This window comes from Temnothorax americanus, unplaced genomic scaffold, assembly GCF_048541705.1.
Source record: "Temnothorax americanus isolate GAGA-0224 unplaced genomic scaffold, ASM4854170v1 Scaffold1, whole genome shotgun sequence".
NCBI classification, from domain to species: Eukaryota; Metazoa; Arthropoda; class Insecta; order Hymenoptera; family Formicidae; genus Temnothorax; species Temnothorax americanus.
In genome coordinates this window covers 1,710,342-1,728,042 of record NW_027509230.1, presented here as the reverse complement: position 1 = coordinate 1,728,042, position 17,701 = coordinate 1,710,342, and the positions used below count along the sequence as shown (strand labels likewise).

General features: G+C 29.9%; 2 protein-coding genes across 4 annotated transcripts; one reads left to right on the top strand and one right to left on the bottom strand.

Moving 5' to 3' along the window:
- Positions 1-83: 83 nt before the first annotated feature.
- LOC143897913 (dynein axonemal intermediate chain 7 homolog) lies at positions 84-7,998 on the bottom strand. Of its 3 annotated transcripts, none has more exons than XM_077406885.1 (17): positions 7,861-7,998; positions 7,192-7,412; positions 6,591-6,730; positions 5,873-6,048; positions 5,285-5,471; positions 4,862-5,002; positions 4,584-4,658; positions 4,303-4,502; positions 3,948-4,126; positions 3,261-3,530; positions 2,765-2,926; positions 2,522-2,675; positions 1,916-2,201; positions 1,477-1,572; positions 1,091-1,312; positions 693-800; positions 84-318 (listed from the first exon to the last, which is right to left on the bottom strand). In XM_077406885.1, the coding sequence occupies exons 4-17, from the start codon at positions 5,944-5,946 to the stop codon at positions 178-180; spliced, it is 2,295 nt and encodes a 764-aa protein (XP_077263011.1). In that variant the 5' UTR covers positions 5,947-6,048; positions 6,591-6,730; positions 7,192-7,412; positions 7,861-7,998; the 3' UTR covers positions 84-177. The 3 variants fall into 3 exon arrangements, with proteins under 3 accessions (XP_077263011.1, XP_077263016.1, XP_077263025.1); XM_077406890.1 differs by having other exon boundaries at positions 7,192-7,352; positions 7,861-7,992; XM_077406899.1 differs by lacking the exons at positions 7,192-7,412; positions 7,861-7,998 and adding an exon at positions 6,927-7,102.
- LOC143898081 (fatty acyl-CoA reductase 1-like) lies at positions 7,944-15,343 on the top strand. Its single transcript, XM_077407184.1, has 7 exons — positions 7,944-8,365; positions 9,151-9,399; positions 9,981-10,429; positions 10,551-10,793; positions 11,201-11,371; positions 11,456-11,536; positions 14,556-15,343. Exons 1-7 carry the CDS (start codon positions 8,159-8,161, stop codon positions 14,638-14,640), a joined length of 1,485 nt encoding a protein of 494 aa, XP_077263310.1. The 5' UTR covers positions 7,944-8,158; the 3' UTR covers positions 14,641-15,343.
- Positions 15,344-17,701: the final 2,358 nt, after the last annotated feature.

Below are 17,701 nucleotides of genomic sequence, written 5' to 3'. Positions count from 1 at the left end.
AACACACACGCTCAATAACAGCAAAGCTTATAAGTCTACAAGTCGTAGGGTCGATCTCCGAGCAAACGAAGAATAAATGTCGATTTAATGTAAAATTACATTTAATGAAATTTGATACAAGTCTATAAACACGTATACTGGAAAATATCATTTATTCGTTTCTCTTGAAATTAATTCTTAGGATGACATATTGATTACATTAGTACGACCTAGAAGTTCTGCGACAGTATTGGCAAGTTTGAAGGAGACGTTTTTCATCAATATACGGCTTTTGATTCCGGCATTATGTAGTGCCAATTGATATAAATCAGCATAAAACTATTTAAAAAACACATTTTCAAGTTATTTTATATATATATTTAATTATCCCTACATTTATTTCTCTCGAAAGAATATTAACGAACTTTATATTCTTGTATATTTAATATCGTAATATTTCTTATAAAGTTTACATGCTATACAGCTAAATATAATAATAAATTTACATTAACTTTTATTAATAACTATTTTTCTATTACGTTTCCTTGTAAAATTTTTGGAAATATTTATAAGGTAATATATATGTATATTTATGCTTAAAAAGTATTTTTTGCTGTTTTATATGCATATATTTACATCTATTAAATTGTTAAAGTAAATTATTAATAACTGATAATTGATTATTCTTTGATATTTTAAAAATCTTGTGTTACCTTCGAATTCTCACCATCTAACGGTACATTGGAAAATTCCGAGCTCACTTCGGTGCAGGATACTATTATCGTGCGCAAGGGAGTTATCAAAAGAGTTGAATTCGTTCGCTATAAGAATATTGAGATTTATATATGTACATCAAAATGTAATATTTTAGTAAAAAATTTAAAATATTTTTACATTTAGGCTTCACTATTTGGCACTAAAACTTAATTTTTTGAATAAGCACGTACATATTCTCTTGTATGTGATAATATTTTCTCTTTTTAATGTCAGTTAAAAAACGAGAAGTAAATAAAAAACAAAACTAAAGCTGTTATTAATTTTAAGTGACGTTGTAACTAGTTTCTAGCGCATTATTGTATTATTTCTCAATAAAACTAATTAAATGCTCTACCTCTTTTGCGACGCATCCATGGAGTTCTCTGGATTGTATCACGATTTCTCTGGAATTTCGACTAACATTCCAGCGGGACCAGGAGAATGTATATGCTGTACAAATTAGAGCCATACATTCTCGTAGATGTCTCTCAGTTACCGGATGCTTTACCGGAAGAGCTTTCACATAGCTGAAGGCATCTCGCTCTGGAAATAAATCGCATCCAGCGTCGCGCATTTTCTGCGAGAAAAGAAGGTATTATCTTAATAAAAAATAACTATTTTCTATTTAAATATCTCTTAATTTTATAAAAGTGGTGCCAATAATTCATTTGTTGAAACTTTTTGCATTATTGTAGAAACAATTCAAGACCATTTGGTGGGGAAAAAATGACAAATTTTTACCTCAATCAAAATATGCAGCTTCATGTATTCTCCAATAATCTCTTTAAGCGCCGTTGACATACCACCAGCCAGCGAATTTAAGCAAACCAAGTCCTCCTACGAAAACAAAAGAATGTTCTACATAGAGAGAGAGAGAGAGAGAGAGAGAGAGAGAGAGAGAGAGAGAGAGAGAGAGAGAGAGAGAGAGAGAGAGAGAGAGAGAGAGAGAGAGAGAGAGAGAGAGAGATTTCATAAAATAAGTTAAATAAAGAAGTACACCTTCCCATGAAACAATATTCTTTACATTTATAAAAGAGCATTAATATTTTGCATTGTCTTCTATATCGTTCAATATTTAAACTGTTTGTCTCTTATACGTCCGTCATTTGCACGAATTTAAATATTATTTAGCCGACCCACTTGTGAATTTTATCAGCAATTTAAAGAATAGAATACCTACCCTGACTACGAATTCTGCTTGAACAATGGCAGCGGACACATTGAGCACAATCCCACCGCGTGCATTTCTGCCAATTTCAGGTTTAAGTTCCCAACTTTGAAAGGGAATGTTAATAAACTTAAAAGTAGCGAGGCCATGGACGCCTAATCTGCCGGTTCTAAACGTCATAGTTTGCTTCTCCTCGTTGTACTTGATATCGTGCACATCCTGCGTAGACCATATTTTCCTCTCAGGTATCCAGTGTGCCACTAATGGCGGTTCAAACCAAATAATAGAGCTGGGAAGCCTGTAAAGAAGTAATCATTGAAACGTGATTTGGCATAAGTATGAGATACAATAACTGAAATAAAAAATATTTGATTATAATAACGGAATATAGTATACATCAGTTTTTATTACTTAACACGTATTCTATTCCAAATTATACATAATTATGACTCGTTATACTGCATTATATCTTGGTTATGTCGTATTTGTTATATCTTTGCTAAAACTGTTTATTTTTTAATTTCCTTATTTTAATATAGTAATAATTTTGGACTTATATTTCGCTATTATTGCATCCGATTTTTGATTGTAATTAACTTATTTGAAAAAAAAATGTACTTTAAAGTGACTAGAGCCAATGCCTCCATTGCGGCCTCCAAAGCTTTCATTTCAGCTTCGATTACTTCCGGTGTTCTTTCAGAATCGGGTGCCGGAGGCGGCGCCTTATACGGCTTGAAAAACGGTACAAATTTCAGTTCTTTGGGAATTTGCACTGCGAAGAAGGTAATGTTAACATTCAAAGACAACGTTACATGATATAAGTCATTATAAGTTACTGTAGTTAAAATAATTATTGCTGACAAGTGGTGAGCGTAATATCTTTTCTCATGTCCTTGGGTTGCGGCGGTTGATAAACTAAATCAATGTGTAATGCACCACCGAGTATTCTGTATTTTCGCAAATTTATTTCCGTCTTTTCGCAGCGCGTGAATAATAATTTTTTAATTTCCTTTCGCGTTTCATCTGAAAGAATAGAAAACAATATTATTCTCGGCGATATAGCTTCACTGTTACAATAATTTCAATTTTTTAAGATAAAATATAATATATATATATATATATATAAGCAATCAATAACATTAAATAAATTAGTACAATGTGTTAATTTCTCCTTTTTATTCCTTCCGTTCTTATTATATTTATATATTGACAATGTTATATGGCATACTAAATATAACATAGGAAGTAATTCATTTTAACATATTTTTAATTACTGTCTTCTCAATGTGTATATTGAAATTAAAAATTCAAAATGTCAATAAGTATATCAACCACCTATTGCAATTGCAATTTTTACCTTCTTTTTGTAGAATTATCTCATCTGGTGTAGGTAGATACGGTAATTTTTCCGGTTCCTGTTCTGGTTCCGGACGTTTCGCTCCTTGAATACCCGGCTTCTTTGGCTGTTTCCCTTTTCTTTCGGGCTTCGTAGGGAGTGGGACTGGCGGATTCTCCATTCTCTCAAGTATAGCTTTCTTTTCCTCCATTCGAAGACGGCGGCCATCGACCTGCTCCTCTCGTATTTTCAATTTTGTATTATACTCGTTTTGACAATAGGTGAAAAAATCTGAAGTATGCACAAGAAGAAAGAACTCTAAAACACTCGCATTTCTTCATAGAAAGGTAAATATCTATAATTTATTTACATTCCTACATAGTATATAATACTTTTATACAACACGTTTTCATGTGTTACACGTTACATATATATGATGTGGACATGTGATATTATTCAAGAAAACCGGTAAAACCTGTTCATTATTATTTTTATAAATTAGAATTCGTTATTTTTGTTAACTTATATTTTTTGTTAATTATATCTTAATTCGTTGACCATTTTCTTTTGACAAGTTTTTCAAATTTTTTAATTTTACTATTATATTCATTTTACAATATCACTTCTTAACTTAACGTAAAAAATAATTTTAGTTCTTATCCAAACTAATAAATAAATAAAATTTATAAAAAAGATTGTAGGTTGTACCTATGGAATACATGCTCTCATATTCCTCCGGTAGTTTAGGCATGACGTATGAGGTCGCGGAGTCAGAGTAATGGTCATACTTTACCCATAATGCACGTATCGCCATACAATAGCAATCTATGTCTATGGGCATTTTAACAGTCAACTCTATTTCTTCAAAGTGAACTTCAATAGGTTTTCTGTCAAAATAATGCAACGATAATAATTGTTACAAGTCAACATATCTAATGAATTAAGAGTTAATATGGCACATATATATAATATGTCACAAGAAACATATCTATTCATATTATATATATTATATATGACACATATATATATAATATATGTAAAATCATTAAATGGTAATACGTACCGATCTTTTTCGGTGACTTGATTAAGTGGAATAGGCAATTTTATTAAAGCCCAAATGCAACAACTGATTTGATCGGAAATTTTAGTGTATCTCGCCGTTTTTATGCTCTCGCGGACCATATCCCTTTCTATCTGACGCAAAAGTGAATAACACGCCGCGTCTATCCATTCTTGAAGCTTATCACGAAATCGTTGTCTGATCTGTTAAATGTTTAACTTTAATCTTTTTACGTGTGTAAGTATAGTATATGTATAGTAAGTTGATCGAATATTATTGCTTACCATCTTACATTCAATTATATAATCTGGTGAGCTGGTTAAAGAGAATCGTATTATTTCGTTGAGTTTTGTCAACAACTGTGAAGGAAAATATTTAATTGTTATTTTTATGATAGGTAAAAATAAAGACATTATAAATACTACCTTTATTTATTAAATTGATTATGACGTATAAAATGTAAAAATATCCACCTGTTTATTACACTTTTACAAATTAACAATTGTCTGTATTTAATTATATCAGAATTACTGATTGATTTAATTATTTAAAATTTACGTACATAGATGATAATATTGTATTTTGTAATAAATTTGTTCATATTAACTTTCTCGTCTTCCATTGACCACAAAAACATAAAGGTATTCATTTCGGATAAACTGCCAGGGTCTGGCAATCCATCGCAAGTCATATATCTAGTCCACTGAAAATAATTGTTTTTTTGTAATTGAAAGTATTATGACTTTGCGTGAGTTATGTGCAAGAACCTGTTTAATAAATCTTATAATTCAGGCTTAATTCAATTTTTGTTGTTCAAAAAGTTATTTAATAAATAATTATAAAACTATTAATAAATTCACTATATATATATATATATATATATATATATATATATTAACGACATAAAAGAATGTATAGCACATAAACACTTCATATATTTATTTATTATAAATATGCGAAAGAGAGAGAAGAAGGTAATACTTACATTTTCCTCTTCTTCGGCGGCAGCTAAATATTTTCTAAATGCATTTTTGTAATCGTGAAGCACGCACAATGTCTCTTCCAATTGAACTTTTTGCATCGCTGCTTCTTGTTCTTCGAACAGTATTTGTCTCTCCGTATTGTACTTTTCCAATCGAATCTCTTCTTGCATATCTTTAATCATCTGCAACCTTTATTAAGCACATTTTATTAATATGTTAGTAAAACCTTACAGTATAATGTACGTAAATATTTTCATGTATCCACACACACATTATTAATATCATTAATTTAAATAAATCTCTTAATGAATAAAAATAAGTTGATCAATATTTTGTATTAAATGTATTATGTATTAACATAAAAAAATTTAACAAAATAAACAACCAAAAATTGTTTTTCTTCTCTAGTTATTTAAAAAGCTGCCACCATACAAATTATTATATTACCCTAATACATTAAGTAAATTGTAAATTTAAAAAATAATTATTGGTTAAAAACTTATGTGTAAATTATTTTATTGAACTATGTAATTTAAATGATCAAACTTATATTAATTTTTTTCTGTAATTATAATTGTAAATAGCTTTACCTAAGTCTTTCAGCTTCAGCGGCCGCAGATGCCGCTTGCTCTTTCTCCAACGCTTTGCGTGCTTTCTTAGCCATTGTTTCAATCTCTGGAGGTTATTTAGACCAAATCGATCGAACGATATAATTATCCTTTATTTTAATAAAATTTATATGTAAAACGTGTGCAGCAACTGATACCTGTAAAGTAAAACGTCCAGTACTTTATTGTTAGTTACGATATTTTGTATTGCATTTATAATGTTCTACGTATTTGTATAAATTGAAAAATATTAAAAGAGCAACAATAAATGTAATTTTATATTTTTTGGGTCTAAGTAAAAGATAAATAGGAATATAACATGACATATGCTTCTGCCGTTAATCTAAACAATATTTCTAAAAAATTAAAACTAAACAATAATAGTAAAACGATACAGAATATTAAGTACTATTAAAATTAAGTATCTTTCTATGTATCTTTTTTATGTTTTTTTTTTATAACAACAAAGTACATTTATATAGGTAACATGGATAATAAATTACAAGATTATATATACAATAATATTATTCCCAATCTTAAACATTATATGATAATAAATTTTAGATATATTACATGGTAATAAATCTTAGATGCATTATATGGCAATACAAAATACAGTACAATAATACAAAAATAAAGAAAATAATGTTTCTAGGTGACGTTTAAAAATGTATAAGCTAGGTTATGAGAACAGAATTACCTCTCTGTATCGCACTCCATTCACGTAGTTAAAACAAGCTGTGTGTAGCTGTCCCCCTCTACTACTAAAAATTTAGTAACAACCATTATTATTCGTTTGGTAGTGTTTGGTAGTTTATTCTCGATGATCAGTAGTCAAAACTGTAATCAATAATATGAAAAGAAGACATACTAAAACAAATTAATAGACAAAAAAGTGTGAATATAATTTTTATTTCTATAAACAACACACACATATTTTGATTGATTTAAATAAATTAATGCATGAACAGCAAACATGCTGTTACAATAGTGCCCGAAAATAGAATATTATTGTATAAATTATATTACAACATACATGAATGTTTACAACTATCTCATTTCCGTAATGTATAATAAAAATATAATGCAATGTGTTATTGCATTATATCTTTTATGCTATATCATAAAGCAGACGTATATTATATATTCCGTATAATGTATGTTTGCTCTTTCAACCTTATATTGCACATCATTTCCTGGTTCTAGCATAGTGCATAAATAGTTATAGACATTTATATCAACAACGTTACCTGCAATTTTATAGAAGTAATAAAAGCGACAACGATTTAAATGTTTCATACCTTTGTTTTGCGTTGTGTTGCTAAGTTGTTATAATATTGCTCATATTTGCTTTGTTTAAAAAATAAGATTTTAAGAAGATGATAACAGACATGGATCCAGCTAAGTCAATTCCTGCATTTTACGCCGACAAAGTATATTTTTGACAGGTGCGACAGGATTTCTGGGTAAGGTGTTTATCGAAAAAGTGTTACAATCTTGTCCAGATGTGCGTGAAATATTTCTGTTAATACGTGCAAAAAAAGGACTAAATATTAACGAGAGACTCGAAAAAATGTTAAGCATGCCGGTAAGTTTGATATAAAAAAAACTTTGTGATAACGCGGTTCTTTATAAGATTTTTAAGATCTTAAATATATTACATCACATTTTTTAACGTATGATAAAAACGAATATTTTTCTAAGTCATTAACGGAAGTTGTTTCTGACATTAACACTTTGTAAATAGTATGTAATAAAATATCGAAATGCATTTAAAATAAAATAAAATAAAATATCATAGAAATTATTGCATATTATTTATAATATTTAATACAAGAAGAAACTTGAAATTATATATGGGTATACGTGTCACGCGTATCGTTATTTATAACATTGTTCCAATCGTTTATAAAACGACGTAGTTCACAATATATGTAGATCAACGTATTAATATGGATGGAGGAACTTGCCTTTACAACCTTCAATGTCATTATCATTAATATAAGTTCTACGTCATTTCCTGACTTCAATTTCTGTCAAACTCATTCACGTTTCCGCCGACCATCGAAGACGAAGTGCTGTGACTTTTACGTTTCGTTGCCTTGCAAATAAAAATTAAATTTATTTGATTTAAATTTATTTGAGCCAATTTTTAGATAACATTTACGTCTTTTTTCACTACCTCGTATTTACTATCTCGGCTGTAATTGTACACATTATTTTTTGTTTACACATGCTTTGTTGATTTTACTTCTGTTACGTTTGAATATGGAAAAGAACGCGGCAGATGTGCATATTCCGACTTTTTACGCGGGCCGCTCAATCTTGATCACCGGAGCAACAGGGTTTTTAGGCAAAGCTCTCATTGAAAAACTTTTGCGATCATGTCCTGACGTGGCAGAAATATTTGTGCTGATACGCCCCAAGAAAGGATTGAGTGTCAACGATAGATTAAAAAAAATATTAAACAACAAGGTAAGATCAACATAAGAGTGCACATATACATGTTTACGCAATAATTAAATTATTATTGATAAAGAAAATTTGTTGACTTATAATTGTAAAAATGTTTAAAACTTTAATAAAATCAGAAACTTAAATCATATATATAATTTGTTTAGTTATGTGATTAGTAGAAATATTTTAAGAGATAATGTCCTTCTTCAAAATTAGTAGATACCTTTTCCTATGGAAACGAGAGTTAACTTAAAAATAAGAAGCACAAATCTTTCAATAATTTCGTTCAAAACAGTTTCTTAAATATCACATTTAATGCCATATATGCTGATCACTGGTGACCAGCGCTGGCCGATGCTTAGTAAAATATAAATAATAACGTTTATAATTCTGTAAATATGTTTAATATTGCAATAGTAGTCGAAAGTAATTAATGTATTATTATGCACATTTTACAAATCGATTATATTGTATTATGTAATATTTTATCGAGATGTGTATCTAGTAGTAAATTTTTTACTTCGGCGTTATCGGAAATACAGACGAATTAGATTCACCATTCACCATGTTAATAATATAATTTATGGAAAATGCAGTGAAGTAATTTAAAATAGATTTTTAGAAAGACGTTGTTATTAACTTTTTTCAATATCAAGATATAAATAGATACGTTTATCTCTTCATTTTTTAAATTTTTCTTTCTAATACCTAATTGGATTTTTTTTAAATTAAAATTGAGTGAAATTGCAATATAAATACAACATATATTATATTATGCGTTCTAATAATTGATATTAATTTAGCTTTTCGACTTGCTACGAAGCATGCAACCGTCTGCTTTTGATAAGATTATTCCGATACCTGGAAATGTAGCTGTTGAAAACTTAGGATTGCTGCCCTCTGACCGGACAATTTTGATCGAGAGAGTGTCCATAATTTTCCACGTTGCAGCCTCAGTCAGATTTGATGAACCGCTCAAAGACGCAATTTTTAACAACACTCGATCGACGCGGGATGTTTGCATCTTAGCTGAGTCTATGAAACAATTAAAAGTAAGATTTTACTATTTTGTTTAAAATAAAATTTCTCGTAACATTTTTATGCAAGTGATTATAAAAATATATTTTTAAACAATAAAATCTTTACTAATAATCCCATATGTTTGTCTATATATTTCAGTGAAAATTGTAAAGAAACTTTACACTTACAAAATTGAACAACCAACTGAAAAAAATGTTTTGCATGTGTGTACAAATTATAAAAAAAATCTATATCGTTGCAGACACAAATTCAATTTAATTATTAAAAGCTTCAAACTTTTTACTATGCCCAAGAGAAAATTTCGTATAATCTATACGCATAATCTATAAGATAATAAGATAAACAGAAATAATTAGGATAAATAAAATTTTTTATCATCAATCAATTAGTTAACGTAGAACAGTAAAATAAGAAAATCTCTTTTTATAACAAATAGAAAATTTATTTTAATTTAACATTTAATACCGTGGAATGTGAAAATTGGCTATCTGAAAGCAGCCAAATGTGAAGCGTACAAATTAAGACCTATTGTTTTAAAATAAAATCTCAAAATAAATAATATCCTAATATTTTATCTGCATAAATGATTTAGGTTCTATTGCACGTTAGTTCGACTTATACACAAACTGACAAGCCTGTTGTGGAAGAGATTTTGTATCCCTCGGAATATGATTGGAAGAAAATGATTAAAGTCGCCGAATCCATCGACGAACACCTTCTTAGAATATTAACAACGAAATATTTGGGAGCCATGCCAAACACATATACTTTTAGTAAACGACTGGCCGAACAAGTGATAAGCGATTTTTCCGAGTCATTGCCTTGCGCTATAATTAGGCCCTCTATAGTTGTATCGACATCGCATGACCCTATCAAAGGATGGATCGACAATATGAACGGCCCGGTCGGGATGTTGGTGGGTGGAGGCAAGGGGTTATTACGTGTGCTCTTGTCTGATCCTTCCATTATAAGTGACTACATGCCTGTCGACGCAGCCGTTAAAGCAATGATAGCTATAGCTTGGAAACGTGGAATTAAAACGTAAGTTTGTGACTTTTCGTAATAAAATATTACTTTATAGTTTATGATTTTCTGAAATGTTAGTAGAAGTATTACGTGCATTCGATTTATACTAAAATTTATAGCGTGTTTTATGCTTCAGTAAGGATAAAACGACTGACGTGTATAACTGCTCATCAAATCAAATGAAGAGTATAGACGTACAGAATATGATTCGCATAGGCCTTGGTATCACGAAGGACATCCCTTTAGACAACATCCTTTATAAACCGCATACAACAGTAACAAAAAGCAATTCTGTTTATATTATTTTGTTTTTGTTTTTGCACATCATCCCAGCAGTTCTTTTGGATACAATGATAAAATTGTCCGGTAAACGTCCAATGTAAGATTTATTGAAATATACAAAGATTTATTTTATTTTTCTAGATAAACTTATTCAAAATTTGATTAAACTATATGTAAGACGTTCTATAATTATTACATTTTTTGAACGCGAATATTTTGACGATAAAATTCAACTATTTTGTAACGAGATTTTTAGCGAAAACGGTTACTTATCTATACTAACACTTTAATTTTGGCAACAATAGGCACTAATTGAATCAAATATTTTCCAAGAAAAGCAATTAATAAATATTTGAGGATATAAGATATCTTTTAGATGTTTATTGTTTATGAATTACATTTTATTCCCTAAAATTAAGTTATAATATAGATATGTAAAATAAAAAGTCTGTAAGTTTTCTTCTAGATACGAATTAAATAATTAATAAAGTTTAATATTACCAGATTGCTCAAATTGCAAAGAAAAATATATGTGTCCAACAACGCATTGCGATATTTTTTGTTAAACCAATGGGAGTTCAAAAATGCAAAACTTATCGCTCTAATAGATGATATCAGTAATCAGAAAGACTTTGAATACCCTTATAAAGACCTAGATATAGTAACATTTTTTAAGTGAGTGCTACTTACTTACATAATCATACATTACGATGTGATAAAATTCGATTTTATCATCAACATCACAATTTTTATTTGCAGAAATGGAATAATAGGTTCTAAACTTTACTTACTCAATGAAAGCATGGATGACTTAGAAACTGCGAAACGTCACTATAAAAGGTAAGATGCATCTTAAGGGATAGAAAATAGAGTCTTACTGCATAATTGCAGATTCCTTGGTTATTTTCGAGTCTGTTTTTGCGTCGCAAAATGTTATTCGAAGCACTAAGTCTTTGCAAACGATTAAAAGTAGAAGATTGGTCACATATATTATAAAGTTTAAATCACACCAAACAAACACAACAAGTTTAAGAATCAGTCACAATAATGTTAAATGCACTGCACGCGGGGCGAGAAAATTACGTTATAAAATTAAAATAGCAGCAAGACTGCGTGTTAATAAAGATAATTCGGAGCAATAGAAAAAAATTAATAAGCGGATGAAAAGTTAAAAGACATCACTACGTGATGTCGCGAAATTGCGTACACGTAGCGCTGTTTGGTCGATCACGGTTGCTAGCTGGAAATTAGGTCGTAATGTAGAAACATTCATAACTCGACAACCGATGGAAGCTTTCGCAACTTGTAGCGTCAGCCAAACTACATTTAGAAGCTCGTTAATTTTAGTTTTACTCAGAAAAACAAAATTTTTACTAGACTTTTCGTCTATCAATTGCTGGCGTTTGTTTAAATGATCATTAACAAATCATTTTTTTTATCCTGAGAAACAATACAAATTTTTACACGTGTAGGAAATCGAGCCGATTTGCAGAGAAAGGATACAAAACTGATCGGTATACGTTACGTATTTTCGCTTCGGTCAAATTTGCGTAAGATCGATGTATGTATTCTAAACGTCACGCGAATGTGCTATTGCCAGTTGTGTATGACACTGAAAGAATGCGAGAATTTCATTTGGCATGCGCAAAAATCTTCAGCTGTTAGTCTTCAAACTGCCGACTACCCTGTATCTATATATGATATATTTAAAACGATGCCGACGTAAATTTAGACACAAATGTGTAAAATCGTACAATTTTCGAGATATTCTGAAACGTTGTCCCATTACGAATAAACGTGTTCGTTATGCAATTCACCCACGAAAACGCATCAGATTAGACTCGGTCCCACTCGTACCCCGTGAATTATGACGGCTGGCGCGAAGAATTATTCTGCATATAGAAACTTCGAAAAACATCAATACTTTCACGCAAAATGACAATCGGGAAGTTATTAAAATTAAACGGCTGTTGTTTACTAAATAAATAAAATAAAAAAAATTTTTATCGAAGTTATAAGTACAGTTATTTAAGAAAGTGTATTTAATAGTTTTCAAAAACGCTTTGATTATTGCGCAAATTCAAATATAGTTATTATTTCAAAAAACATCACTGAGCTGTACAATCAGCCAATATCTATTTTCACATTTTACCTATAGAAATAATAAGTGATAAATATTTTGCAAAAACAATAATTAATTTAAATAATAGATAAAATAATGCACGCATATAAGAATGCATTTAAAGAGCAACGCAAATTATTAAAAACGAGCAAATTATTAAATAAATGTAGGAAATAGTAGGTGCTTTCCATTTAGGAACACAAGTCGACATAAACATCGTTCTATCTTTCTTGGCATTCAATGAGTAACAAAGACAGAATGACACTTGTGTCACTAAATAGAAAACACCCATTGCAGTGAATTGTTTCCCGCTGGTGTTATTTGCCACACAAACAAAACTAAAATAAATAAAGATATATACGCATCAAATCGCTTTTTTTTCGCAAAAACAATTTTATTCTATATTGATTTCTTTGTAAAAATTGCAAGTACTCAATATCACTTTCTTCAAAAAAATAATTTTATGTAAATCCTGTTTCAATTTGTGTGTAATTAGCTTGTTCTTATAAGATAGCTGTATCGTTTATCTTTTTCTTTTTGAATCCGTTAACTATTGTTCTATCTTTTAGCTTTCATTATTCGCTCTACTACAAAACTCCGACAATCACCAAGTTTGATATATTTCAACTGTATTAAATACAAAACAATGAAACTACATCATCTATCAACTACTGTATATGAAGCAATCAGTAATATAGCTGAGATAATTCTGCGCACAGTTGCTCTGTCTTGACGTTCTCGCCACCACACGTATATTATTGCGTGTTTTTAACTTAGGTCTTTTTTTTATGTAATTGTACATTTACATTGCTAAGACTCTCAAAGCATTCACTGATAATTATGCGTTTGCATTTTAATTGTATTGCATTTACGCAACCTGCGGTATTTGCATATAGACATAGACGTAAGTCGCCGGTCGCAAGATTTGCACATTTCACGCTTGTTTTCCATATTTATAACTTGAGAGGTTGTAACTAACGAAAATATCAAGTTTTATTAGCTGTAAAGGAGACACAAAGCTTCTATTTCAAGCTGCTCGCGAATACCGGTGCAAAGAAACTGTTACAATGTTACATCATAGAAATAGCTTCCAAAAAGTTCAAACAAAACGGTGATAATGCACGACGAGCTAGACACTTGTTATCACTAGCTTAGCATCATCTATCTGTTATAATACTTGGACGCTGACTCAGACATTATTAAATATTCTGTTAATTTTCCTTGTAAAATACAACGTAAATCTACGTCAACCGATCATAATTAACGTAATCAGCGCGTGATCGATATTCTCAGTCTCGAGAAGCGCTTATATCTTGACCTTTCCTCACATTTGGATTTCCGAAGTTCGTCGAATTCATGTCAATATTCCTCGTGGAAATGCCTCGCAATTAAATTGATCTGTTAAATAATGAATCAGATACAGTTACGTAACGATCATTTCTGAGATTTTCTGCTTTACTTTACAATATCTAGTCTACTCGATTACTTCTCAGTATTTTATTAATATTTTATGAATATTTTTTAAGGCTGCGTTCGGGGAGCGCGCTATTAGCGCTATTTGCTTATTCTATATATCCTTGTTTTACAACTGATAAGCGATAAAGATAGAATGATGCAATAGCGCTAATATAGCACGCTCCCCGAACGCAGCCTAAGTCCTATCAGGTATATTAAGTATATTAAGTACTACACAAGACTAAAACAATACTTAACACATGAATATCCTTAATGTTTCAGAATGGAATGGCTTGATACAATAGTCAAGGCGCTATTTCTCGTGATCATCCTATGGATACTTAATCGTATGAATACATTCTCTTAAGTATATTACGGATATATATTTTTGCCTCATATATATATATATATATATATATATATTCATTGATTAATATTTAATAAAGAATATGTTAAAATTAAAAAAAAAAAAAAAACTAATCAAAAATGTATTAAAATTAAAATAAATTAAAATCAAAACTAAAATAAATCACATTATATATATATATATATATATATATATATATATATTGCAATTAAGAAATTCTATATAAGAGCTTATTCAATAAGCTAGAAAATTTCCCTACAATAATTCTTTCTTATGGCCCCCGTCACGAAGCGGTTAACGAATTGTCATGCGAGAAATAGATGCTGAAACCGATTATTGGCAAAATATTCGTGACCATGTACCAATCTCGTAAATGTAAACAAAAACTTTTTCCACGTCTACTCTACAATTAAGAAATGCAACGTGTATACAAACTTCACTCTTCCTAAATGTTACTTTATAATACCAAAGAAAAAGCATTAAAGTTGTAAAACTTTAATTTGTTATATCTTCTAAACCAATGCCGACCCCTACTTTTTTCTTGCGGAGAATTACTTATAGAAGAACCTCCTCTATAACATATTTTAGTGGTAATTAAATAAGTAAGGTATAACCTTTTATGCATTTTTATCAAAAAATGTATGCTGTAATACAATGTAACTATTTTATTTATGAAATATATCACAATCTATTTTGAAAGCTATTACTTAACAAATTGTTCCTGATTGTATTTTCTATGCAAAGTACTGATAAATTAGATTTAATTTCTTCCGGAAGAAATTAAGGTTTAATTTCTGCATACGCAATGCGTATATCCACATTTATTTAATTTTTTAATTTGAAAAGTCTATGTTCGCCTTCGGCAATTCATATCATCGTCCTCAATATATACTACACGCTATTCTAAGAGTTCTGTTAACTATAATATCATTTCGTATATATAAAAAACAATACTTTAGTGTTCACACACTCGATAAAATCCTGACTTGCAGTCATGTCACATTGTAACCATACTCATCTACGTGCTTTGAAAAATCGTCGTCGCTTCGAGAATCGCGAAAACCTGTTTTACAATTCAGGGAAAAACGTCACTGCTAAGTCTGCTCCAATCATTAGATACTGTATATTTATTAACATTGTAATAATATTTTAATACACAGTACACCGACATAATTCAAAAGAAAATAAGCCGACATATAAACGTGCAAAACTGATCTACGAAATGTTCGCTTTCCGCTGTCAAATATAAACGGAGAAAATTGATTAAACAACACGTAGATAAGTCAAATATAGTATATAACGTTCAACAACAATATATATAACGTATTATTTTTGTAAAATCTCCATCGAGACAACTCAAACATAGTTCCGATTAACCAAAAATTATTACATTTACATATTAAAGATGACAAAGATCAATCCAATCTGAGAGATTTGCTTCTTTTCAAGAATGCTTCTCTTTTGCGACAACGCTTCTGCAAAAGCGATATCCGACTATCAGTTCCGAATATGAGAAACGCAGAATGTACTTATTTTGCTGGATGTCTTAAATTATAATGTAAGATTAATATTTTATTGTATTTTATATTGCTTACACTTTAATATAATATAACACATTAATATTATTTTACTTTATACCTCACACTGTGGTATAATATTCTTTATATTTTCGTTGCCTTGAACATTTTATCTATTTCATTAAATCAGAATACATGAGATGCCTTATTGAAGATGCGCGCGACGTTTTTGTACACCGCAACGTTTGATTGAAATGTTCATTATTTTGTTCTACAAAATAAGAACGCATAGACAAAAGGCAATGTATGCATTCTCCGCGCACTTAAACTTTTGAAACAAAAATAGAACTGGAAAGTTACGAAATCGTTATTAACTTAAAAAAGATTCACTTGAAAACGTGTTTATCGATATAGAACAATTATTCACAAAAATGTTTGACTTTCGTGAAATCACGATTCTGTTTCACTATAGTGGAAATATCTGTTGTTATTGATTACGACTTTTACACTCTACCACTTTATTATATTTTGCACATGGAAGATAAAATATTCTCTCTCTCTCTCTCTCTCTCTCTCTCTCTCTCTCTCTCTCTCTCTCTCTCGGTATTATTTATTTTTTTATAATATAAATAATTGAAAAAGATATGCGTAAGAATGTTTTCTACCGTGTTGTGTATGTTGATAATCATATTGTTTACAATATACAATTTATCTTTTGCCTATGTTTTCGATAATAAAAATTCTCTGTTTAATTTTTAGTTTAAATTTAAGCCCAAAATTTTTATTTCCAATTCTTTTTAATCGTTTCGACCTGAATATATTAAAATAAAAAATTTCTCTTTTATTTTTATCTTTATATCTCTCATTTTGCTTTCCAATACATTAAAAAAAAAAAAAAAAACAAGTTTACCGAGAACGTGAGATTACAAGTTAAACACATGTGCGTGAAGTCTTATATGATATTCTAATATGACAGACTGAAGAAGCTTTATTGCCGAGCGATACAAGAGTCTCATAGGCACTTTAATCATGTCCGAATGAGATTAAGATAATCTTCGTAAGATTCTTTAAATAGCACCTTTTGTGCGCTACCCACGTAAGCTTCGTTTAATTATCCAGTTATCCAATAATAAAGTTAAATCATGACGCACGTAAACCTGTCAATAGATTGGATTGGGGCTAAAATTACCTACGTCACACGAGAACAGGTCAAAAATAAATCTTTCGCAAGGAAATCATACGGTAATTACAGATTTGCGACGTACGTACAAAGAAACGTTTGCGCACGTTCCGTTGATTATCCCGCAAACGCGCCTAGGTTACCCGCGCGAACTTATGATTCCAAGTATGTGGTACATATTGACGTCACACGATGCCAACTTTTCCTTGCAAGAATAAAACCATTGCGCAAAGTGATATTTTAACATAAGCGATTTGCATTAAACGAAAGCAATATTTTACACTAATTCAATTTAATGGCAAAATTAACGTTTTATTTTTTAATTTTGTATTATTTACATCAAAAATACACTTTAAACTCTTAA